Source organism: Astyanax mexicanus, chromosome 4 (assembly GCF_023375975.1).
Source record: "Astyanax mexicanus isolate ESR-SI-001 chromosome 4, AstMex3_surface, whole genome shotgun sequence".
NCBI classification, from domain to species: domain Eukaryota; kingdom Metazoa; phylum Chordata; class Actinopteri; order Characiformes; family Acestrorhamphidae; genus Astyanax; species Astyanax mexicanus.
This window is the reverse complement of record NC_064411.1, coordinates 40244815-40272360: the sequence shown is the minus strand read 5'-3', so window position 1 is coordinate 40272360 and position 27546 is coordinate 40244815. Positions and strand designations below refer to the sequence as shown.

Genomic DNA, 27546 nt, shown 5'->3' with positions numbered 1-27546 from the left:
CTTGTGGCATCATCAGGATTTGAACCGCTTACCCCTGTGCGTCACGTGAAACACTGCCAGGTACTCTGGCAACAGCCAGAATTTTCACTTGTGAGACTACTCTGCAGTACCGGTGCTCTCTTAACCCATATAAGCAGGTTCATTCCCATAGAGAGTGCCGATGCTGTTCCAACCTCCAGGCCGGGGAAACCCCCACCTGCCTTCGCTGCTTCCAGGCAGAGCTCTGGCACATCTGCCTGTGGCAGCAGTGGCTGGAACACAGTACAGATTTATGCCTGCCTGATGCTGATGGGGTTATTTGCGCAGGGCAGTGAGGTTGCTTCTTGGAATAAAGGGACAAATGCTTGGAAGTTGTAACCCTCTGTTGAAGTACTGGTCATTGATGTCTGATGTTCTAAATGAATAGGGAAACCCTAGAGAAAACATATATTATACGTATGCGCTATATCCCATATAATACATATTGGATATGCTCCATATTTTGCAGATCCTTCCACATATATAAGTATAATACATATGGGGCGTATATACATATATACTACACATGATAGCTAGCTTGTGCGTGTGTTTGTACTTACTTTGTCAGGGCGTGTCAGTGTCTTAAGTGGAAGCCATACTTTCTGGTGAGTGCCTTTATAAATAGTACAGCTTACCTCTTGTCCATGTTTATCTCTCTCTCTCTCTCTAGCTCTCTCTTTTACTCTCTCTCTCTCTCTCTCACTTACTCTCTCTCTCTCTTCATCCATGTGGTGGAAGCCTCCACAGCTAGAGTAGCGATGTGCCTCACGGGTATTATGGGGCTTCCACTGGAGCTCTGGCACCATGTGGGCTTTCCGCACGAGACGAGGAATCCCTGATTAGAATGCCTGGCAATGCTAGGCTAATTCAGCCCAGCTACTTCAGTCACCCACACATGTGTAATTAGAGATGAGACGTCACCCTGTCTGCGAAAGCTCCCCTAAAGACTGTTTATGGAGCATCCAGACCGTCAAGAGCTTGAAGAGTATGGAAAGCACCCTCTGTTTACGAAGTGAAGAGGCTGCAGGCACGCTTCCAGTAAAGTTCCGGAACTGTCTTTTGAAAAGCAGTAGGCTTCCTGAACGAGTTCCTGTTTTGCGTTCCCACGTCAAGAAGCATGACTGTTAAAATAACAGAAGTGATGCAAATAGCGTAAAAGGTGTGTCGTTTTTTTGTTCTAATTTGGTTTCTTGCATGGTGCTGAATTTTAAATTTAGCGTTTGAATTGCATATATTTTCAATTTACGGTTTGCACTTTGAAGATGGATCAGATCTATACCATTGCTTGGACCTACACACATTTCTCATCTGATGAGCCTTGGTGACTTAATAACCAGACCAGAGATTCGTGAGCCTCTGGCAACTCTTATAAAAATGAGAGATCATGTGCTGTATGTATCTGATTTAGGACTACATTAGATAGGTCCTGTTCACACCTAGCCTAAACATGCATTTTTGTAACCGAATTACATTCAGATTTCAATTGTGTCCATATAAAATGTCAGGTGTAAACACCCCCAATAAGCATTAAGGGTTCATTATTAGAAAAAAGATTACCCAAAATGAGGTCAAAGTTGCCTAGTTTTGAATTGAACAGATTGGGTCGTGTGTTTACACTGCTCTGAATATATCCAATCTGAGTCACACAAAGGCCTAAATGGATCTGAGCCACTACTGCCGGGTAATAGTTACTGGAACTACACCTCAGCAGCTCCTTAACATAGCTTTAAAGTGAATTTCTGAGAAAAGTTCCTGCTTCTTTTTAAAGTTATGAATGTTGTCCAGCAGCCAAATGAAGGGTTGTTAATCTTTGGTAAGTTCCAGAATGTTGTATATATACTTCTTCGTCATCTTAAACGTTTGCTGGACTAATGCCGTCATTACCAACAGTTTTTGAGCGAGAACATGCACTTGTTTGGCTTGCGCTCGTTTGTCAAATGTTTGTTCACAAACTGCAGAACCGTTTTCCCCTTCATCCGCCTGCCAAGTCTTGGATTTCCCTTACAGTTTCCCTCCTCCGTCTCGTCCGGACTCGTCTTGAGTAATTCTCTCGTGGGCTGGTGTCTCTGGGGCAGACGGTGCGGAGGCCTGCGGTTCCCAGAAGCTACGCGGGGTCAGCCGGAGGTCACCCACGCCTCCCCCTCCGCCACACATATTTCTCATCTGATAAGAGCTGGCTGAATAACCGGCCCAGATTTGTGAGCCGTTGGTGTGTCTAGTGGAATTGAGGGTATGTGTGTGTGTGTGTATATATACACATCTGTACTGACCCTCATTGGCCAGTTAAAGCCACTGGCCTCACAGGACCTGTGACGGGCTTCCTGTTGGAGTACTTGTAGCTGGTTGTTTTTTTTTTCCTTCTCCTCTTACGTCTTGCAGAGTTCGGTCACTTCCTTCACTCATCATGCTCTTGCCACTTTTCCAAAGAAGAGTTAGGACTTCCATTATCTTCTTACCTTGCCCCTGAGCCACATAATCAAGTCCGAGGCAATTCCCTTGCACATTATAAAAGAGTTGAATAGCTGTAAATCCCCAAAGCCATAATTTTTATTGTATCTGCAACAGCTTCCTCTACTATAGGTTCAGAGATATGGTGAATGCCATTTCTCATTTTTATATCTGTAGTTCATTTAGACCATTGGTCATGTACTTCAGGTTGGTCAAGTCTTTTGGTTATTGCTTTTTGGTCACTAATGCCCAGTTATAGTACTTTTTCCTCTTTATATTTAATGGTACAGGGTCATGGCATAATATTATACCAGAACATTGATATTAAAAGATTTGTCGAATTTTGATACAATTAGCAGTGTATCAGTAAAGAATAGAAATTGACAGCCAGCCAGCTTTATTTGCCAACAAATCTGCATTGTCTTTAGAAAGTTAGATAACTTGCCAACCGGCTACCTATCTTGTAAATCAGGCTGTGTTTTTAGCAACCTAGCTAGGATGATTCCAAAAATCATCCTAACATGCTAGTCAGTCTAAGTTGGTTAAGTTATTATATATATATTTTTTTAGAAAGCATGTCAGCAGGTCTGAGTTGGTTACAATTAAGCAATGATCTTTGCCAACCTATTTCAGTTGATTTTAGCAAGCTAACAAACATACCAGCCAGTCTGCATTTGTTGGTAAAAAGGCTAGCTAACCTGCAAACCAGCTACTTATCTTTTAAACCAGTCTGTCTTAACTATTACTGCGATGGATTGGCAGCCTGTCCAGGGTGTATCCTGCCTTCCGCCCGATGCCGGCTGGGACAGGCTCCAGCCACCCCTCGCGACCCTTAAAGGATAAAGCGGTTGACGATGAGTGAGTGAGTGTCTTATTATAGCAACATAGCTAATAACCAATTTCAAGTAGGTAGTTTTATCAAGCTAGTAAACTTGGCAAAGGGGTGCCTAACTTGCCAACCAGTCTGTGTTGTTTTTAGCAAGTTAACTAACTTTTAGTTTTTAAGTAGTTGGCAAGTTAGCTCACCTACAGTCAAACAGTTAAAACACAATCAAGTTTATACTTTTTAATCTATCTTCTTTCACTTTTCCACTTTGGATTTTCAGTCTTGGGGAAACAGGTCCATTATAGATAAAAACTAAGCAGGTTTCTTTTGTATTATTTATGACGCTACACTTGTGACTGTGTGTAATGACATGTATATGTACATTTTACCAAAACAAAGACCTTAACTGTAAGCACTAATCTGACCACTGCCTGTTGGAAAAGCACCTTATGTTTTCCCCTTTATTATTAATCTTAAGGGAGGATTTTCCCTCAGCCATGGGCGTTCCTCAGACATTTATCTTTACTAAGGGAAAACGATGAGGGATTTACTACCGTGACACAGGATTTGCTGTAGTAAAATTCCAACATCTAATCCTGAGCTAGTCCTAGCCTAGTTCTAATTTTAAAGCAGTTCTGTACACAAGCAACACCACATTATCAATATCACAAACTGCCTTGTCACGGGAAAATTCTCCATCAGCCACTCAGATACGTCAATTTAAACTGGAATTAGAATTAGATCAGCAACAGAGATCAGCAGCAGCTATCAAAAGCTGCAGGCTGTGGGAATGAGCTCATTTCTATGCTATGGCGATGACGCTGGACGTGCCCGTGGTTTCCCAGTAGGTTATATCCTGTGTATATGTGGCGGGGCTTAGAGGCCAGTTTAACTTAGCAAATCAGTTCATCTAAGATCAACAAGGATCCCCGGTACAGCCTGCCGTCTCAAACAAAAACAGTCACGTGGCCTTGACCCCACCGACATACCCTCTCTTTACACCACACACCCCCTTGTTTCTCTATGCAGGACAGAGCCCCCCCCAGCACTCTGTAGTTAAAAATACATCAGCTGTTTGTATTTTCTACGTAAGGATTTAGTTAAGGGTGAAAGTTAAAAAGACATCACAATCCCCCCTTGTCCCCAACATTTGCCTTTTCCCCAACATCCCACCTTATCCCCAACGTCCCACCTTATCCTCAACTTCCCACCTTATCCTCAACGTCCCACCTTATCCCCAACTTCCCACCTTATCCCCAACATCCCACCTTATCCCCAACTTCCCACATTATCCTCAACTTCCCACCTTATCCCCAACTTCCCACATTATCCTCAACTTCCCACCTTATCCTCAACTTCCCACCTTATCCCCAACTTCCCACCTTATCCCCAACTTCCCACCTTATCCCCAACTTCCCACATTATCCTCAACTTCCCACCTTATCCCCAACATCCCACCTTATCCTCAACATCCCACCTTATCCTCAACTTCCTGCCTTATCCCAAACATCCTGCCTTATCCCCAACATCCCGCCTTATCCCCAACATCCCGCCTTATCCCCAACATCCCACCTTATCCCCAACATCCCACCTTATCCCCTTCATCGCACCTTATCCCCTTCATCGCACCTTATCCCCAACATCCCACCTTATCCTCAACTTCCCACCTTATCCCCAACATCCCAGTTTTTCCCCAACATTTCACTTCATCCCCAAAATCCCACTTTATCCCCAACATCCCACCTCGCATTTGCTAAGTTAAACTGGCCTCTAAGCCCCACCACATATTCACAGGATATAGCCTGCTGGGAACATTCCACCTCATCCCCAAAATCCCACATTATCCCCAACATCCCACCTTGACCCCAAAATCCTACCTCATCCACCAACATCCTACCTTATTCCCAACATCCCACCTTATTCCCAACATCCCACTTTATCTTCAACATTCCACCTCTTCCGCATCCTCCTGCCTTTTCCCCAACATCCCACCTCCTCCCCAACATCCCACCTGATCTCCAACATCCCACCTGATCTCCAACATCCTACCTTATCCCCAACATCCCACTTTATCTTCAACATCCCACCTCGTCCCCAACATCCCACCTCGTCCCCAACATCCCACCTCGTCCCCAACATCCCACCTCGTCCCCAACATCCCACCTCGTCCCCAACATCCCACCTCGTCCCCAACATCCCACTTTATCTTTAACATCCTACCTTTTCCGCAACATCCCACCTCATCTCCAACATCCAACCTTATCCCCAACATTCCAGCACTGATATCTGATATCAGATATCTAAAGCCCCTTTGTTTTTACTGATAATGACATGGGATAGCAGGATGTAAAATAATCATGATTACCTCATGTTACCTCAAGAGAGGGTCTGTACATGTTGTCTGGTGTTATCTTGTAAGAGAGGTTAAACACCGGCTTTTTTATATATAAATGTAAACCACTTTTCTTTGTGGATTTGGTGAGGGTCCTCTGTTGTGGAGCGTTTAAAGGTGTTGGTGTTTTTTGACAGTTGGTTTGATTTAAACCAAACTGATTACTTTTTATAGTGAGGAGAACGTAAAACTTTGGACGGCAATAGGCCGTGTAGAATTTATAACCCGAGCGAGGTCTCAGCAGTTTTTCATTTGCACTCATTGGTGTTTTTCTTTTTTTCCTCTCCGCCTGCATCTTGCTCAAACTTTTTTCTCCACATGTGTCTTTCTTTCAGACCACTGTTTTGTTCCTCTTGTCCATCTGTGAGTTGGGACGAGCCTCCGTTTGGCTTTGTGGTCTCTGTGAAATCCCCCCCTCTCCGAAATTAGCGCTTTAAATCAAAATATCTCTCAGCTGGCTTTAGAAAAAGTGACAAACAAACATCATTAGTCTTTCCACAGTTTCCCTCAGGCTGTCAGAGCAGAATGGTTGAGGAAACCGTGGCTTCAGCACTGCTCTCCATCCTGCTTTCATTCCAGGCAAACCCAAATTTATGTGAAGCGCACATGGAATGGCATTTAGAAAGGCCTGAAGAATGGCAGCAATGTGTCAACATATATCGTTAAGCCTGAGAAAAGGAAATAAACTTGTTTATGGTGTTCAACTTCTCCACAAGTCAGAAGTGTGAAAGGAAGTGGGTCTTTTTCACATAAATTCTACTCCTCTCTGTTAATACTCAAATTTCTCAATGCTCTTCTTGTTTTGTTGCTGGTGTAGAGACATTCTTAACAATTCTCAATAAAAAGTGCTTACTGATTTAAACTGCATTCTAAACTCTAAAATGTTTGCTACATGTGTTTGGACAAAAAACACTAAAGAAAACTACAGGGATATAAACCATATACCATATATATACCATATATATAACCATATATATACCATATATATATACCATATATATACCATATATATACCATATATATAACCATATATATACAGGGATATAAATTTTTAAAGCTCCAATTAGTTTTAATGGTGTATTTTACTATAACCAACATTGCCAACATGTCTGAATGTTTGGTTTGATGTGGTTAAATTTCAAAAACATATTACAAAATAAATCTATTTACCAACAACAACGCTGTATGTCTACTGACAACTACATCTTTAAAAAGCTGGTGTTCTAAGGCACTGTGCAAATAAGCTATTATTTTTTTATGGCTAGGAAAATTAGCTCTTTATTACAAATTGGTCAAAACTGACATTCAGAGGCTTTTTCTGTTACTTAGTCTTTAGTTCTGTGTTTGTGTACTGTCTCCTTAAAATATACTAGCTTAGATTAGACTTTTTCTGTGTTCAATTAATATTTTTGAGTTGTAGTTTTGTAATTGTTTTCTCTTTAAAAGCCAAAAGCATACATTTAGGATGTTCAATAAATGAAGTGATGAAAAAAGTGGCAAAATTAATGAATCAGCCTTTGTCCATTTTTTTTTTTCGGTTTCAGTTTTGTCTATAATTCCCATTTCTTTGAATCTTTAGAAGAAACATTGAAGTAACTGAGTAACTCGAACATTCATTAAAATATTCACTCATTAATCGTAATCAAGGTAAAATCACACAGCAATACTTTAATTTAATGTTTTAAATCAGAAAAAAAAACCTTTACTCTCCTCAACATGTTAATTGATAACTTGTAATTATGTACAATAACAAATCTCTTACACCTAGAGCGTAACTAACTGGTTCTTGGGCATGCTTTACTCAGAGAAACTTTTAAATGGTAGAGATTCTTCCCATTTTGTGGATTCTTTCTTCCTAAAAGCATTTTTGGACCAAAAATGTCCTGGTTTTTACTGCCAGCCTTTAATCAAACTGTTCTGTTCTGGATTAATTGTTATTGTCCATTTTATTCTTTAGAAAGTATTTTTAAACATTTCATTTTTACTTTTACAAACTTACTTACTGTAACATTTGGCTTGTAGTTTAAATATATTCACGCAAATTGAATAGGGGGAATGCAATAAAGTGCAATAAATGGCTATTAACAGTGATGCAGTGCTGTAGAAGTGCTTGAAATCTTATTTTTCCCCTCCACTTCTTTTTCTCCCTCCCTCTCTCGTCCCAGGAGTCTCCATGGTGTCTGTCTCCTTCACTCAGTAAACAGATGGAGAGCACTTTGCACTAGTGATAGTGATATCTTTTAACATCACTCTTCTGTGTTTGCCTAAGCGCTTGAGTAAAGCTCTGTTCCCCCAGTTCCAGCCAGAAGCAGAGCGCTCTTCCGTCAAATTCAGCCTGGGCTTAATATCTGAAACCACAGAGCCGTTCCACCAAGCCGACCTGAAGTCCAGTAAAAACAGCAAGTGTGGACCGGCGGAAAATTTATGTCCAGTAATGTTTCTGCGTACAGTAACCGCTGACACGACCTCTGCTTTTTATGGCTCTTCATTTGTTTGTATTTGTTTTATATTAAAAGCGCAGATGAGTCATCAGGGCCTGGCTGAGCTGCTGTTGAATGAGGTCTTGCTAAAGTGAACATGTGGAGTCTGTGGAAGGAGCTGGAGTGTAAAATGTACTGAGATAATGTTTGAGATGCAATACTTAAGGGGTTGTTTGAGGCCAAGTCTTTGAATTAAATTGTATAAATGTACCTGCTTTCAGACTGACAAAGGCATTAACATTACATATTACAAACAACATGATGGTGAGAATCCCAGTCAAAAGTTTCTACAGCCAGTCCAGACAGAAACACAAGCCAGGTAAAAATTCTTATTGGACTTTATGTTAGAAACTATTTTATTTATGTACAATAACATCTCTAGATTTATATGAAATGTCATTTTTGACTAATTTAAACAATAATTGGGAGCTACAGTTGAAAACAAATAATAATAATAAAAAAATAATAAATAAATATATATATAAAATATATATATGTAAAAAAAACTAACTACTGTCTGCATATGAGAATGACATTGTATACAAAGACAAATTTAGTTTTTTAAATATTTATTGGGTCCTTCTAACTTAAAAATGCACACCAGTAAATTTTGAGAATGCTTGGGGATCTGTTCCTGAGGGATAGAGGTCTGTTAATTTTTTTGTAATGGTGTTCAAATATGTATACTAAGAGAAATTCCAAGAAGCAATTATGTTTATTAGCAAAATGTACAAACTTCCAGCTGTTTTCAAGAAACCAATCAAACTAACGTTACACTAGTATGATTAAAAAATGCCTCTTTAATAGAGATAATTAAAAAGTTCAGAAAAAGGGGAATATAACATTGATGTCACTGTTGGTAGGTACTGCTTGGACCCTGTGATTGCATTTTATTTAGATTAACAATAACTCTCCATTTAGAGGCTCCTGAAAACCTTATAAGGCAAGTGACATATACACATGTAAAATTAGTAAAAAAAAGTAGGTAATTGTAATGTTAGTAAAGTCAATGGACAGGAATTGTAGTATTGCAAAATAAGCATGTGGGGCCTCCTGCTTTGAATGTGGATATACTGTCCACTGTGGGTGGTAAAAATGCATTTAATGATGCATTCCCAGTACACAAGTGACACTGTGGATTGAGGAATGTTTTGTCTGCACAACTTTGAAGAAAAAAAAAAACTCCATTTATCTGACATCCACTGTTAGGCCTCTCACAAACATGCTCAATAATTTGTGCCACCTTGCCATGAGCATGCTTAACAGTGTTTAACCTCACTTACAAGATAACACCACACAGTGTATACAGACACTTAATGAAAAATATAAATGTAATGTCAACTTTGTCTAACTTTTTAAATTACGTCTGTAAAATCAAATTTACAGCAAAGCCTAAATAAAAATTCTGGCCTTTGACGGGTTAAACTGTTCCCTTGGTGCTCCCTGAGGAAGGTGTTGATTTATCTGGATCCTCTCTAGGTTGCCAGCAGTAACGCTGGTCCGGAGCTGTAGCATGAAGGCTTTTCCCACTCTCTGAGCCAGCTCCCTGCCGGCCACGGCTCAGATCGGCTCTCCCCTGCCTCTGCTCCCCCTTAGAGACACATATTAAAACAGCAAATCCTTTAGTCTCGCATAAAGAGTGTGTGTGAGGGGTGAGTTTTTGTGTTGGGATTCCGCTGGAGGGGTAACAACCATGTGTGAGAATTAAACGCCTCCTGCTTGCGTGTGGCGGCAATCAACCCCACCGCCCTGCTGAACCACTGCTGATGGGTTCACCATTTTCTAAATGAAATCTTGCGTTCATCTACTGTACCTACTACTGTAGTCTAACCGTATCTAAAGCCTGACTCAACCCCTGTGTCTGGACAATAAATGTCATAGCGATAGGTAGAGAATGTCCAATGTTTTTTAATGTTTTTCGCAAGTTGTCATGGTGTTGCCTTCAGGCAACAAACCACTTTTTTGATTGTTACAATGTCCCCTAAATGTTTTAATATGTACATAATATAGTTTAAGCCTATTTTGACTGTTTTGTTTTTATTTACCCCCTAAAACAGGTATTTTTTATTTGTTACCTCAGGGAAACATTATTTTTTATTTGTTACCTCAGGGCAACAAATAGAGAGTTATTAATTCTGGCTGTTCTAACCCTGTTGAGTCCAGTAGCTCTGTCTGTGAGCATCTCAGCTCACACCCTCAGGAGCCCAGCTGTTAGCATTGGGGCTAACATGCTCCAAAGATGCTGGGCCTAGCTGTTCTATCTGTTAGCATTGTGGCTATTTTTATATTTATGATGAGACTAACATGCATGCACGGCTCAACTGGCTATGACAGAAAGATCGAAAAAAAAATCTCTTCTCAGGACGTCTTTTCTCCAATACATTTTTTCATAGAAATTAGCTTTGTTTTTTTTTCACTCACATCAAATAAGGTGCTAGCCCTTTATTTTCTCCCAGGTGCCAAACACTGTTCACATATATTGAACTGTGATTACTGTTATTAAATCATAAGAAAAAAAAAATATATATATATATATATATATATATATATTTAATATACATTATTGTGATTAGCCATATGGCCCAGTGCTACCAAACTTGCAAAGTGGTCCCTCACCCCTATGTTTTATAGGCAACTGCTGTTGGTCCTGCAGGCTGGAAACCCTATCTCCTCCCGAGAGAGCTCTTCAGCAGAGGAAACCTCGTGTTTGTTACGGGCCTACTAGATTATTTTTTTTTTTTCGCCCTTGAACCCTCAATTAATCATTTAATGGCATCCAGGCTTTTCCCTTCCTCCTGAAATCACTTATCTGTGGTAATAAAAACACGGAGACTCGAGAAAAGTGTGAGAGTTTAATGTGTTCTTTATTGCTGGTCGTTTTAATGACATCTGTAGGTGCATTTTTTTCTCAGAGCAGAAGTTGAACCGGGGCAAGTCCAGTGCGCTGGTAGCACTTAACAGCAGGGTGCTGAGGAAGTGCTTTTGTGCACATTAGTGTTAAAATATATATTGTTTTAGAGAGCTCAGACATACAGATGGTATACACTAATTTTGCAGCTCTGGTAGATGTGTGTGAAGGGTTTAGTTCCATATTTTTGGTTGGAAAGCTGTCAACAATGTCAACAAGACAATGCAAGGTGCCATGCCGCTTCTCAGGAAATCAGGAGAGTGAGGAATGAGGACCTAGTCAACACTATCATTAGATTAGCATTCATTGTTTTATTATTCATTGTTTCTTTCTATATCAAGACTACTAAAATTAGTTTGTCCTTGAGTTTTATTGATGTTACAATGTCTACTGTCCAGGAATGATTTTCTGCTAGGTTTTAGAGCATTGGCATGAGGATGATTGCATTCAGTGACAAGAGTGTTAGGGCGTTTTCACACTTGGTCCAGACTAGAGTTCGAAATATGTTTTTGTATGTGTGTCACATTGTATCGGTTATTTGTGGTTTCACTCTTCAGTATAGAGAGTGCAACAAATGTGCACAATGTCATCATGGCTGGTGTGTTGAATGTTTTTATTTCCGTGAGTTGCCTTTAATCCCTGTCAGAATTTGACTACCCTTGCATGCATGTGCATCATGCAGGAGAATGAGCTTTACCCTTCAATTTTCTACAGTTACAGTAGATACAGTAGTTACAAGTGTATTTGCGCCCATGCTGGTCTTATTCTTCCTCTGTTGTTTAATTTTTCTACCTTCCTGTAATTGGTCCAAAGTTTCTAAACCATCTAGAAAAGTGTTATTACTCTGCAGACAAAGTGGACCATGGTTCAGTTGATCCAGAACGAGACTACATCATTTGGTTGGACCAAATGTAAGTCATTTTGGTTTGGTCCATTTTGTTTTGGACTAAATTGAAAATGTAGGTATGAAAGCATCCTTAGTCTGGTCAGGATGTTAAAAGCTCACCACCATACCTCATCCAAAACATCCTTAATCAACTCATCCTAAACATATTGGATGGAACACCATCATTCCAGAGAACACAATTTCACTGTCCTTTAAAAAAATCTGCTCCAATAATATTGGGAATACTTCTCTATTTTCAGAGATTATTAGATGGGGTGTCCACAAACATTTGAACAGCTCCTGACTCCTGTATGTGGAAAAGAAGTGATGAGCAGTGAAAAAGGTCTGGGAGGCTTGTTATATAAATCATTTGAGAAAAAATCTTCTGAAAATTGAAAGTGTTTTTTTTTTTTTTAAACCAAGGCCTACTTTTTTTTTCTTGTTTCACACATGGAAAAGATGTTAAAAGATCACACAAATGAAAAATGTTGAAGATTTGATGGAGTCTTTGTTTTCTTTTTCTACTTTTTTAAACAGAAGTGGTGAGACTTTCTCGTCCCTGCAGTGTAGAAGCACTTGGCATCGCCATGAAAGCTCCGCAGTAGCTGTAGCAGGGTGCTGGGAAAAGGAGTTGTGAATGGAGACTGGAGCAGCACCATTAGCAACACCACTGGAGCTGAGTGTTCCCCAAACAGGAACCTAAAGTCACTCAAGCAGTAGAGCTCCCTGTCTCTCTCTCAGTCTTTCTCTGTGTCCCTCTTTCCCTCTCTCTCTTTTCTCGGCACACTGAGCTCTGCTGTTTGCCTCCTGATGTTAATGTAGCTCATCTCCATCCGTTAGAGCCACGGGATTCTCTCTGGCTCAGTGACTAAAAAGCTTCCAGTGCTGTGTTCTCAGGCTGTGCTACAGACTTTAGCTGGCTGGATGGCTGAGAACGCATCGCTCACTGTACACAACATCATGTCAGGTTCTGCTGTTCGAATGTCATTTTCACACTTGTGAGCCAATTCTAACGTAGCTAACACATTTGTCACTGTTAATTTAGCCTTGTTTGGCTTTTGAGAGTAGACTGTCTGTAATCAAGGCAGGAAGCCATGGATGTGATTTATTCCCAACTTTGTTTTAGAGGGTTTAAAGGTGTTGTAAAATGGAAAACTGTATTTTTCTTGGCATGGTTTATGTCTACACTTTCTACAGTTCTACTGTAGCTGTAGCTGGCAGTGCGCGGTTGATGCCTCAGCTATAGAGTGCCAAAATAGGGTTCTAAGATTTTAAGTTTAAAAACACCAGCAGCACTGCTGTTTTTTATCCACTCATACAAGCACAACACACACTACCTACGCCGTAGCCTACGCATTTCTAGTGGTGGACCAATCACAGCTGTGGCTGTTTGACGAGTAGTTGCATTTCCAGAAAGGTAAGGTAAGGTACACTGCGACGCATAGGTTATGGCTTAGGTTTGACGTAGAAGTATAAATTGGCTTTAAAACACACCACCATACCAATGTAATTGCAATGCTTAAGGTGTTTAACCATTGAAGAACAAGGTAACATGAGTTTGTGTAGGAATGAATTGTTCAGATAAATGTTGGAGTAATGTAAGACACTAATAAAACTATGGTTTTGATGATAAAATCAGATTTGGGCCTCTTTACCAGCTGTGCGAACATATGCATTTGTTTTCAAGAAGAACTGAAACCAGAAATGTGTAAAAAAAAAAAAACTTGAACGCCAACGTAACACTCACTTCCTGTAAAGGTTCTTACCACTTTTTAAAAAGGCTCTTCACACTCACATTCAAATCTCTATTGCAAACATGGTTCTTCATGGTACGGCCATAAAGGAACCGTTTGAAGACCATTTATTTGTGTAGTGCAGGCCTAACACTGGGAGAAACTGACAGGAGGTACACAGAGATGAATAACTGTGGGTTGAATAGCCTGTGTGTGTGTTTGTGTGTGTGTGGGAGAGTGTAAAAGAAGGAGAGAGAGAGAGAGAACAAGCTAAGATTACTGTTTGGGCAAGAGCTAGAGTGTGTGACTCCCAGACACTGACCTCTCTCTCTCTCTCTGTCACTGTCTCTCACTCTGGCATCTCTTAAGAGTAAGGATGAGCTCGTGTCACACCTCCTCTGAACACCCCCCTCCTCTTCTCTATTAGTAAATCTGTAAATCACACCGTAACCCGGTCGTCTCTCCTTCACCAGCACTTCTCCCAATCACCGCATCCATTTCTCCCTTCATCCCTCTCTCCAAATAAACAACGCGTCTGAAGCCGGGCACTCTCTCTCTCTCTTTCTCTGAGTTCAGAGCTAACGTTTCCGCTTTAATCCTCAGGCAATCCGACACCGAGCCGCTGTTTGCTTTCTACTCCGAACCATTCAGAACGCCAGGGGCTGTTGTCACCAATCAGACCTGAGGCGATCTTCCACCTCTTTATCCCCTCATCCCTCTCTCCGCATCTCTGTCGTTCTTTCCTTTCTTCACTTTCATTACTCTTTGAGAATTAGCCAGTGTTTTTTCCCTACTCTGGCTTTACATCCAACATAAGCAAAGCACTCAGGAGACATGCATTTTCCATGTTCTCCGTGTGTGTGTGTGCGTGTGTGTGTGCGTGTGTGTGTGTGTGTGTGTGTGTGTGTGTGTGTGTGTGTGTGTGTGTGTGTGTGTGTGTGTGTGTGTGTGTGTGTGTGTGAGTGTGTGTGTGCGTGTGTGTGAGTGTGTGTGTGCGTGTGTGCCAAAATAAGACAAAAAAAAATCAGAAAAGTAACCACTGACCACAACAATGATAATCAAAACAATACTTATAAAAAGAACATTAGCAACTATAATAAATGTAATAATAATAATAATAATAATAATAATAATAATAATAATAATAATAATAAAACCAATAATTACAATAAACATACAATGACTAACAGTAATAATTATAATTCATAACTATGCCAATAAGAGCAGTAATAACAAAGACAGTAATCAGAATCGCAGTAGTTTCAGTAACAGCAATAATAATGGCTAACAAACACAGCAGCATATAATAAAGTAATAATAATAATAATAATAATAATAATAATAATAATAATAATTTAAACTCTAAGCTAATGTGTTTGTAATTGAAATATAATAGAAAGCATTACTATAATTATTAAACTAATAAAATCTATATTTTTTCTGTACTGTTTAGGGTCAGTAGAGTCTTGTCATTTGTAATCTCTCTCTTTCGCTCTCTCTGATAAGTTTCATGTCAGGTCTGTGTAAGAAGGACAGGGTGGAATTTGATTGAGTTCAGTCCTGGCCCGTGTCCCACCAGTCAGAAGACCCTGCCACTGGAGCACTGAAGCGTTGAGCTTCAAGCACAGGCCACCCTTTGTTCCCATTGTTGGTGAATAAATACACATTAAATATTTACTTTACGCCAGCGAGCGATGCAATCTGATGGAGATTTATGCCCCACCGCTAACCTCCAGCCGAGCGCGCTCACATCAGCCCACAGCAAATGAGGCAAGCTTTCGGCCTGAAGGATGTGGAGAATTCCTGGATAATCCTGCACTATTTTTTCCCCACTACTTACTCGCATTTGTATTCCAGGGCCCAGGCTCTGGGGTTGTTACAGTTTGTGTTTGTTGTTCTCTTTGGATTAGATTTTCACCTGATTCCAAGTGTAGTAGATCATCTTGGACAGAAATTGGACAAAACCTCTCAAAGCCTTTTGTGCTGGCTGTTAAAATTTAAAGCTTGCATTATTATTCATGAAGTTGCACAGAAAATCTAAACAAATGAGGCTATATCAGGCTGTACCATGTTATAGTAGGGCTAAGATTTAATTTGATCAGGTTGTCAGGTAGACTGACTCTTATCAGGTTATAACAGGGTTTAAAATTAATTGTATCAGGTAAACGTAGCATTTGAACTGAATTTTGTCTGATAGAAGTCAGATTAAGACTGAATTTGATCAGATTTTAGTTAGGTTAAAGCTGAATTTTATCAGATTTTGGTCAGGTTTAGACTGAGTTTTATCAGATTTTAGTCACATTTAGACTAAATTTCATCAGGTTTTAAAAGCGTTTAACAGGTTTGTAGTCAAGTTAAGACTAAATCCATCAGGTTGAAATTGAGTTTAGACTGAATTTAATCAGTTTATGCATGGTTTAGAATGAATTGTATCAGGTAAACGTCATGTTTGAACTGAATTTTAACAGGTTTTTAACAGAAATCGAGTTAAGACTAAATTTAATGAGGCTGTAGTCGTGGTTACAGCGTTTTTTTTTTAAGTTGTAATCAGAGTTAGACTAAATTGAATCAAGTTGTGTTTAAAAGGTTTAGTAACATTCATTTTTAATCTGTATTCAGATTTTAATTGGGTTTAGACCTTATTTTTTTCAGGTTGTACTCGGGTTAGACTGAGTTTTGGGTTTGGACCAAACTTTATCAAGCACATGCTTCTTTCACTTTTAGTTCGGGTTCTGTATCAACAAATGGACATGTACAGCTGTCCATTAGGAAATGCATGTATTTTTACAGCAGTGAAGTAAAAGTGAATTATAATCCCTGACTATAAGGTTATCTGAGGAGCAAAGAGATCAGTTCTCACAAAATTCTGTTTTAAATGCTCAAATTTTGAGTGTAGTGATTTAGACGTGCTTTAACCACAGTGCTTACAGAGGCCTATAAGGTTTCCATTGTTAGCTTCATTAGCCTCATCGCTCCAGTGCAAAACCAATAAAGCAAACTTGTCTTGTCTGATCGACTACATTTAGGCAAAAGGGGAAGCTGTGTGAATTAGATTTTCACTGAACTCACTGCTTTTAATGGGAAGCACTTGGGTTTGTTGATGAAAAGTAGGGGAAAGCCCCTGAGTCTCTAAACCACAAATACACACTCATTTATTTTCCTTCTTTCACTTATTTTCTCTCCCTTTCATGTTTCATTCTCTCTCTCTCACTGTGTTAGTGTTACAGTCCCTGGCCTTTACAGTCCTTGTTCTTTTCTAATGTGTGTGTGTGTGTGTATGTGGGAGAGTGTTTAAAGCCTTGTCACCACTATCCTTTCCAGCCTGTTATGAACACGTCAACACGGCCACTTGCCCTCAGATGCTGAGATGAGAAAGCAGGAGTGTGTGTTGGTCACCGTGCTGTGCCGGATTAACTCCTTTTTGCTGCCTGTAATTTTTTCTGTCTCTTGAAAGACTCTTGTAAACATGAGGTTGATAAATGATCTGTCCAACTCCTCTACAGTAAATTCACTGTCCATAACAAGGTGCGGTTTCCAATTCCTAACAAATTGATTCAGATTAAACAAAACTGCCTAAACTTGACTGTTTCCTGAACATATTCTGTCTGAATTCAACAAAATCCTGATTAAACACAGAATAAAGGCAACTGAATTCTAGAAAAAAACTGTCTAAACTGTATCCTGAAAAAAATGTAGTCTAAACTTGACAAAATCCTGAAAAAAAATCAAGCCAAATAAATTCTGTTAAAAATGTCTAAATTAGAATGCATCCTGAGCAAATTCAGTTTAAACCCAATCAAGTCTAAACTCAGACAATTCAGTCTGAACATCTGAAAATCCTGATATGATTCAGGTTAAATACAACAGAATTCTCAAAAATCTCTTTAAACTTGATTGCATCCCGACAGATTTTTAGTTTAAACCTGACAGAATCCTTCCAAATTAATTTTAAACATGACTTAATCCAGACCACACTCTAAACTTAAAATAATTCTGACAAATTTCTGTTCAAACCACACTGAATGCTGAATTATTTTTCTAAATCAGTTTAACCCTGTTTAAAACCAGCTTAAAACAGTCTAAACTTCATTTGATCCAAATGAATCCTGACAAAATGTTCATAACCCTACCAAAAAAAGAACATTTGGCTAAAGCCAACTAAATCCTAGTTTCTTCTGAGATCTGTCACCATCATCATTGAGAGCCCCAAAACTATTTAATATCCTATGAGTTTGTAAAACAGATTTTTTTGCGTAGGTTTAAAAAAAAATGTGATGCAAACTTTAAAATTAGTAAATAGTGTTATTTTGTTTTATTTATTACATTATTGCTATTATTTACAGTTGGAATAAGGGTAAAGTTCATCACACGGCAGAATCAGTTTGTACAGTTCTCCATCTCCCTCCACCTCCACGGCTCTTCCTTCCCTTCCACAGACCACACAGAGCTTTCGCCCATGCCATGACCCAATGTAGAAGGTCACATACACACACACACACACACACTGTAGCTCTGTACTACAAATAAAGTCACAGTTCAGCGCTGAACCCAGACAAAGTGCCCCTTCCCAGCCAGTTAGCAGCATGACAGCAGGAAGTGTGTGTGTGTGTGTGTGTATGTGACTGTATGTGTGTGTGAGAATATGGTCAGTGTGAAGGCCATTGAGGGCTGAGTACGGGATATGTTTTCCTATTGCCGGTGTGAACAGGACGCAGCTATTTTGCAGCGGTCAGTGGCCTTTAAACAACATGTCAACACTCCACCCCGTGGAGAGCGTCAATGTATATAAATTTGTTTATAGTCTGGTAAAATAGTCAATTTTAGCCTTGGCTTCATTCCTGTTTTCCTAAGACAAGGGCCTGGCTGATATATCCGTCAAACTGCTAAGCTCCACCCCATCACTGTTAGGTTTTCACTTTGGATCAACAGCTAGGAATTAATGGACCTCATTCAGCAACTGTTCTTATGAAGTTATTTCTGCTTAAGAGGATTTTGGCAATAACCAATGTTTTTTATATATATTAGGACAGAGAAACCCATCATTATAAGAGCAGATCTGTAAACAGTTGTTTTCAAAAGCTAATTCATAAGTATTGTACAGATCATTCTGGAGAAGGAGGCCCATAAACCTGTCACACCATTAGCAGGACACTAGATGTAAAGATGTCACACACCTGTACATTTCCTGTACATGTTACAGTAAGTAAATAGTTAAAAAAAAGTTCCAATAAAGGTTTGTAAAATTACAGTAATTTACTGTGAAGAAAGATTACAGCATTTTACTGTATAATAAAAATGACAGTTTACTGTAAATTAATTACAGATATTTTAGAGCAAGTTTTGAAATGAATGAATACATTATAATAGTGTTATTATTTTTTAGAATAACAATATGTATATTAAATGTTTGATGTATTTAGTATTTAGTTATACAATTATTATTATTATAATATATTTGTGTAAAATTATAACTAGCCATACAATGTAAAGAATTTGACTGTAAATTAACAATACTGGCAGCAGAGATGCTGAAAAATTACTGCATTGAATGGTTTGGAAGTAGATGGTTTGCTGTAAAAAAAAATAATAAAAAAGGCAACTTGTTTCAGTATTTTTTATTAATTATTTATTTTGTGTTATGTATATTTGGTGTTATTTTAGTGTAGTTTGCATTTGGGAGAGAAGTGAAACTTCTGCATACTTTTCACAAATTTTACTTACCATCCATGCCCACGTCTTTCTGATACGTGAAGGTAGGCATTGATCTTCCCCAAAGGCTTCAAACTTCATAACCATTTCCCTGAAACAGCTTATGAATAAAAATGCCTCTTATTGGTTTATCTTTAGAACAAAGGTTAAAGCAACCATACAGAAATGAGTTTGTAAAATTGTTTTGGCCAATAACAATGGTAATGGAAATGTATAGCTCCTGAAAATCATCATATGTATCAGTAAGGAAAGCTTCATATCCGTCAGACCTCACCAACAACACAAATCACCCCCTCCTCTCTTTGTTTGACAAAAAGCCTCTATCCTGTCTGCATGACTTTGAAAATGTTTCCGATCCAGCACTGCTCTTACTGCTTCTACACACACATATATACACACACACACACACACACACACACACACACACACACACACACACACATGCACACACCCACACAAACACATCCTTCATCCACTCAGGCCCCATGGAGTGAAGGGAAGGATGAGTTACCCTCCATATAAATGCACTGCACCTCTCCCACGACCAGCGAATACAGCTAGGGAAGGTGTGTGTGCGCGCACACATACATATGTGTGTATGTAGGGTTTAGGCCCAGGGGATCCATCCCTACATCTCCACTGTTGTGGTTGTGGGTACGAGTGCAGAAACAGATTTACCCAGATGTGTTCCAGATGAGGCTGCACCCGACTCTCCTCAGCCAGAGTCCCCCACTACTGATCAAAGCCATCACAGACAGGCATTAATACAGAGAGAGAAAAAAGAGAATCTCTTCTTTCTATCTATCTATCTGTCTATCTGTGTATCTGTCTGTCTGTCTTTTTACAGAAGTTCTCTCTGGGATCAATAAAGTATCTATCTATCTGTCTATCTATCTATCTATCTATCTATCTATCTATCTATCTATCTATCTATCTATCTATCTATCTATCTGTCTATCTGTTTATCTATCTATCTATCTATCTATCTATCTATCTATCTATCTATCTATCTATCTATCTATCTATCTATCTATCTGTTTTGCTATCTATCTGTTTTGCTATCTATCTGTTTATCTATCTATCTATCTGTTTTGCTATCTGTTTATCTATCTATCTATCTGTTTTGCTATCCATCTGTCCATTTTTTTCTGTCTGTCTGTAGTTGTCTGTCTGTCTCTTTTTACAGAAGTTCCCTCTGGTATCAATGCAGTGTCTGTCTGTCTGTCTGTTTGTCTGTCCGTCCGACTGTCCGTCTGTTTTGCTATCCATCTGTCCATTTTTTCTGTCTGTCTATAGATGTCAGTCTGTCTGGGATTAATAAAGTATCTATCTATCTATCTATCTATCTGTCTGTTTGTCTGTCTGTCTGTCTACATATGTCTACCTTTATGTATTTACATTTTTCATACTATGTGTCTGTCTGTCTCTCACTCTATCCACGTCTGTCTGTCTCAATCATCTCCATATCTATTTGTCTATATGTCCATATATTTCTGCTGTTCTATCTCTCTCTACCTATCTATCCATCTGTCTGCCTCTCTTTATTGTCTATAAAGAGTCTACATATCTGCCTTTATGTCTGTCCATCTTTCTCTATGCATTTATCTATCCCTCTGTCTGACTAATTGTCTCTGTATTATTATCTATCTGTCTATTTGTCTGTCTCTCTATCCATCTATTTGTGTGTGTCGCTCTGTTTATCTATTTAAGTTCTTTTTTTACCCCCCCCCCCAACACCCCCTTTAACCTTCTACTCACACACACACGTGCACGTACACCTACACTCCCTTGTCATCGGCAGACATGGAGGGGGTGGATTCTCTGTTGTTTTGAAACGTGTCAGTCACATTAGCGGTGTAACGGAGCCTGTTGGCAGAGTGTGTGTTTGAAGGACTGTGTGTGTGCAGGACGACGAGCTCCGAGACCCAAACCACAGCCCTGCGTGAGAGAGGGAGAAGGCGGGGGATTCGCATCAAACACACACACACACACACACACTCCACTGCATATTCCCCCCAATCTAAATAAATATCACTGTTTCCTACGCATCAGAGAGAGAGACTCTATCGATCACATCTGTTTCTGAGGGTTCCCCCTCCAGACTGCGGCTAGGCTCCAGCTCTGTGGCGGCCAGCGGCTCCTCTGAACGTTTTTTTTTTTTTTTGCAGAATCAGAATGACTTTTACTCACCACTGTTTGCCATGTGCTGGAATTTGTCTTGGCAAACTCGATGCTGTTCTTTGCGAAGCTCAGCAGTGGGGTATTAACTATTAATAGATTAAAGACGTTGATGATGGGAGCTCCTGCTCCTTTCACTTACTTTGCAAATCAAATGTTTTAGGACACCTGCATTTTTAAGCCAAAAAGGCTGTTTTATCTGTTTTCCACTGTTTTTTGCAACCAATGCTTGGAAATAAGGCTAAAACCTACTTAATTTATCCTCTTTTTATGATGAATGACTCCTCAGCACCTAAACCTTTTAAACAGTTTGTTCAATATAAGTGTCACTACGTGCATTATCAGGGTTTACGACAGCAGTATCTAAGTCAACAATCACCCCTCATTTTGCATGGTCAACAGAATGTCTTGACTAACCTATGTGCAATATTTTTGAAAGAGACAGCCATCAGTTATTTACTATATGGACAAAAGTATCGGGACACTGCTCATTTCTCATAAATTTTTCTTCTGAAATTAAGAGTTAAAAAAAGTGTTTACCCTGCATTTGTTTTAGTAACTGTCCAGTAAAAATGGAGCATTAATGTTATAATTTGATTGCATTCAGCGATGATTACCACCTTGCCTCATTCCCAACTCTCTCTCCTTCCAAATTTTGGCTACTCCACAGCTCAATGCTGGTTTTTTTATATGCCTCTAGCAGACACTTGGCATTAGGCATGGTGCATATAGTTTTATGTTTATCTACTCCAAAGTCATATTCTATTGGTAGTACTTCTCTACAGGGACTGAATATGCTCTGTCTGTGTGCATCTGCACATCTGTGTCAGCAATGGGTGCAATTTAAAGTAGCTTAATGCACTAATTAGAAGGTGTACCACACCTTCGTTCCCCATAGTAGAAACATCCAGTACTTTTGGGATTTGGGATGAGCTGGTGAGTGGGGAATGAGGTTGTCGCTGTATGCAATCAAATCCTCACATCAAAGCTACAAAATCTATGGACAAAAGGCTTTCTTTTGGATTCTTGAGAATTGCTGTGAGGATTTGATTACAATATCCTTAGTGAGATCAGGATATTGGATGATCACAATCTCATCCCCAAATTCTCAACTCATCCCAAAAGTATTGAATGCAGCACCATCATTCTAGAGAACACACTTCCACTGCTTCACAGCTCAAAGCAAGGGGGCTTTATACCCCTTTAGCCCACACCTGACTTTAGGCATAATGCCAAAAGGTTCACATTGATCTGCTCCAGAGAGTCGTAATCTATTGCCAGTCCTCACAGCCAAATCTTCCCTGAAGAGTAGAGACAGTTACTCCAACAAAAGCAGGATAAACATTTTTGTAATACCCTACAATAAATAAGCAGTTGTCCCATTTTTTTCAATGTTGTCCTAATATTTTTGTTAAGAGACCACTTCTTTAGTTTCTGTTTTATTCTGTAAACTACAGACAACATAAAATATTGTCATTAAGAGCATTTATTTGGACAAAATGAGAAATGGCTAAAAATAACAAAAAAAGATGCAAACCTTTTAGACCTTAAATAATGCAAAGAAAACAAGTTCATATTCATAAAGTTTTAAGAGTTCAGAATTCAATATTTGGTGAGAAAAAAAACTGCTTTTTCATTACAGTTTTCATGCATCTTGGCATGTTCTCCTCCATCAGTCTTACACACTGCTTGTGGATAACTTTATGCCACTCCTGGTGCAAAAATCCAAGCAGTTCAACTTGGTTTGATGGCTTTCAATTTGGTAAAATAAAAAAAACTCTAATATTTTTAAGTGGTCTCTTTTTTCATAGCTGTACATACACTTAAACGTCAATCAAATAAAAAAAAGTGTAATTTATTCTATTTGAGACTTTCAGGGAAACAGGAGAATGTGGAGAGTAGAACGGTTCAAAGCCGAGTTCAGAGCAACTACGACAATGGAGCTTTGAGAAGGCGAGAACATCTGTGTGTGAGTGTGTGTGGTTGTGTGTGAAGGAGTGTCACTAGGGACCTGAGGTTTGAATCTGAGCACAGCCTCAGCCAGATGCCACACTGTTTGTGCCATCCTTAGCATTCCTGGGGGTAGTGGGAACGACGATAAATGCAGCGTGTGTTTGTGTCCGCTCAGCTCAGCCATGGGTTCTAAAGTTGTGGGTTTGACCATTCTGGGTTCTATTTCAGCCTCTCTAGCAATTCTTGCATTTAAGTTGGAGGAAGGGGGCGGGGGGGGGGTCTGTGGGACAGTGCTGAAGCTGTTTTAAGAGGGGGTCTCGCGTCACATATCACTGCTGCCTCTGGAGATTCAGGGCCTGGAATTACTCTTGGCATGTTCTACTCCTGCTCCAGCCCAGAGCCAGGGCAATCACTTACCTGCCACTGAAGAAAAAAAAAACATTAACCTGCTTTAACCAGTGCAGATTACACTGTTTGTTGCTTTTTGTAATGAAGAGATTAACCCTTTTAAATCTCGAGACATCTACTGTTATTGCTGTAATTTTATTGCTGTAACACTTTGCTACATGACACAGATATAATTGTATGATTATATCCACGCTATGGACAAGAGTGGTGGGACCCTTTTTCATTCTTGCTCACGTTTCTGCTAAAATCAAGGGTGTTTAATCTTTTATCTAGGGAAGGTTTTCTACTAGATTTCGGAACATAGCGTCCACAATGTCTGCTGTCATGGTGTGGAGTGCAATTTCATATCATACCAGATCACCTTGGTCTTTATTACAGGCACTTTAGGGCCACTGCTTCCATCTCAAGAGCATACCTTGATGTCACAGATACTGATGCGATGATGCCATGGGGCCAGCTGCATTGCCAGACTTATCTAAGATTAACGACATTTGGGATGGTATTGGAGAAGCAATCAAAACTCTGCCCATACCCAAAGAGCTGCCCATAATTTATTGCTCCTGGTAACTTTAATCTTCGTTCTAAATAGCATTGCAATCCAACACTTTCTTCTGGGTGCAAAATTTCTTTGATGTTTTCAACTATTTCTTAACATTACACTGATTAATATAGGAGTCTATTACTCATGGCACGTTCAACGCGTCTGTTGTAAAATGGACTTTAGACAGCTGCACACCTTGGGACCCCAATTGATCAATGTTCTGAATGAAAACTAGTGATGGAACTTAAAACACAGCTAGAAAACAGTCAATGGAATCAGTTGTAGACATAGGAGTATGCAATAACAGCAAATTCTAAAGGGTTAAGAGATGAAAGATATCTAAAAGGGAAAGAAATATTTTTTTTTCCAAATTGAGGAGACCAGGGATGAGATAAATGAACAGAAGTGCCAAATGAAGGGATGCTGAGAGAGAGAGAATGGAAAAGAACTGTTTGGATTTTGTGGAAGGAGATTTCTGATGATGTAGGGTGATGGTGTGGAGTTGTGCCCCCAGTACTGTTCTCCTGCACCCCTGGCTGGGTTCGCTCCGGCACAATCTGCCCCACTGTTCCTGAGTTGGCGGCGGGCGCCTGCAAGAGCCCGTCAATGAAGCCCAATGTCAATTGATGCTGCTGTCTTTGTAAAGCGCAAAGGGGGCTTTTTACAGGGGAGTACGGGGAGGGGTGTCGCCCACCAGGATGATAAATGCTATGTGGAGATTGGAGGGGGTCGATCACTCACAGACTGAAAAGAGCTTCTTTCATCGTTTTCCTCTCGCGCTCACTCTCTCGCTCCCTCAGTGGGCAGAATGAATGGTGAGAGCAGGATGAAAGTTTAAACAGAGGGCTGTTTGCTCAGGACGGGGTGCAGGGGCTGTAATTCTTTGGCCTTCTTCAGAGCACTGGAGGCCGCCGGGCCTGCCGGTGATTAGCTCTCTCTGCGGTGTTTGTTATCCTTCATGTCACCGTGGACTTAAATGCCTTTCACCTCCCGCCGGCTGCCTGGCTCGCAAACGGGTCACCCTGCGCTTTTCCTTTACCTGACTCGCACACAGGCATGACGGCAGACCTCTCTGTGATACCCGATAGATGTCTGCCAGATAGTAAGGCTTTAGAGGTACTTCATCACCTCATTTCTTCCCCATTCCCACAACACACACACCATTGTCTGAAACAGTGTGCCACAAGTATGTGCGCCCAGGCCTTTTTAGCCCAGAACGTATGCTCCTCATGCCTGTGGAATGTTTAATATATATTCATCGTCAAAAAAATTGTTGCACCCAGAAGGAATCAAATGACAGGAACGGAACTTGGTGGGTAGTCACGCCAGACAGTCACGCATTGACAGTTATGAGTCCAACCAATAAATCTGTGTAATAAAGCACTTTGCCTTTTCAGATAGAGATACTGTGCCTTAGCCAGCCGCATCGCCAGACCTATTTCCAAAGTTTGGGATGCTATTGGATATGCTATCCGCACTCCATCTCTACCACAAAGTCAGCAAGAACTGTGTGAATATTCAAGCTGCATGGGATGGATTATTGTAGGACACCATAAGACGTCTGGCATGTTGTGTTATGGGCTTCTTTTGTATATGTAGTTCAATAGTAATGGCCAAGATTTGCTTATACCAGTTTAATCTTTTTTATCTTAAATTCTTCCTCTTAACTTTTACAATAGTATTCAAATCTAATACTTTATTCTGGATGCAACTATTATTATACTATTGAAAAAAATGTTAATATACTAATGCTTTATTGGAAACAAATAAAGCCTAAACCCATATTAGAGTGTACTTTTTTACGTACAGCATCCTTAATTTTAAAAACAACAGTTTCTCAGGTTTATTTCGCACCTACCTTTTTTTCAGTATAGATCTTCTGACGTTTCAGTTTGATCTGAACCAAAATAGCAGGAATAGAATGTGCTATGGACTGTGATCTGGGTTCAGTTGCAGTGTGAAACACCTTTTGAATGATTTGAACTTACAAACCAATTACAGAAATTTGAGGCAGCCTGTTGTCACCTATTAAACAACAAAATAATTATAAAGGTCCCAGAAAGAAGTGAAAATGAGTGGCAGAAGCACATGGGGACAATTAGACCTGTCAGTGATGTAACTGTTGATGGACAGGAACATTCATTTGGTGAACTGGACCTACTCATGTTGTGCTGCACTTGAAGTTGGTTCTGCAGAATATTAGCAGTTTAGTGGAACCAAATGAATATGTTTATCTTTTTCCATAAAAAGCAAATCTGGCTCACGCCCCTCTACAAACTTGTCAGCATTCAATATAAGGAGATGCTGCCCATGCAGGTGATGACAAAGGAACATAGATAGATCATGCAAAGCGTTTTAGTGTGTTTGCTTAACTGCAGTGTAAAACTAACCATATCAAATGTACACAATGTAACAAAAAAAATTTGATCCAGACTTCCAGGTGTAAAAACACGCTTGTCTTATTAGTTCTAGGTGATAGTGCTTAATGCTATACATTAAATAATAAAAAGAAGTTAGATGAAAGCGAAGTTATTGTCCGATATAAGTGTGCCACATAGATCACTGTAACATACTGATGTTAGCATGTCAGCAGTGTTGTAAGTTCTGCCCCAACCTCATCGATTACTGAGCTGTCATGTTTTGCGATAACCACCTTTGTGGGTTTAGCCTTCTCACCACAACCTTTAGTTCCCACCTTTCTGCATTTTGACTACCTGTTTCCTGTTTCCTTCCTAGCTTGAATTATTCCTGCATATCTTCATTAAACGTTGTGATTGCACTGCAGTAGTATTTTAAAAGCCATTGAAACACACCTACACAGCCTCCATTCGTCACCTACTGTATCAGCCAAATATAAATTACAATAAAACCAGTCCCAGATCAACATTTATGTACAGCATCCTCCAATACTACATCATAGGTTTTCACTATCAGTTACCACATTTCGACCAAAATAACTCTTCTTGAACTGTTCTTGTCAGTTCTTGAACTGGTTCCATTTAGGCTTATCAGTAAACCAGTAAGCATTTGCACCAGTTTTAGTGGAACCAAGGTTACGTTATAGAA

At 39.7% G+C, this 27546-nt stretch overlaps 1 protein-coding gene and 1 long non-coding RNA gene across 5 annotated transcripts in view; one reads left to right on the top strand and one right to left on the bottom strand.

Annotated features, from left to right (window-relative positions):
- The window catches only part of bbs9 (Bardet-Biedl syndrome 9), a 208329-nt gene that overhangs the window by 152588 nt on the left and 28195 nt on the right, over positions 1–27546 (top strand). The window contains exon 23 of one of the 4 annotated variants that reach the window (XM_022679103.2): positions 12496–13585. The exons of the other annotated variants lie outside the window; for them this stretch is intronic. Coding sequence (XP_022534824.2) covers positions 12496–12563 — 68 coding nt within the window. The 3' untranslated portion in view covers positions 12564–13585. Of the gene's footprint in view, positions 1–12495; positions 13586–27546 lie in introns of those variants that run through there. 4 annotated transcript variants of the gene reach the window in all.
- The window catches only part of LOC125801703 (uncharacterized), a 56488-nt gene continuing 38619 nt past the window's right edge, over positions 9678–27546 (bottom strand). The window contains exon 3 of the long non-coding RNA XR_007438864.1: positions 9678–9755. This is a non-coding gene — a long non-coding RNA (uncharacterized LOC125801703). The remainder of the gene's footprint in view (positions 9756–27546) is intronic.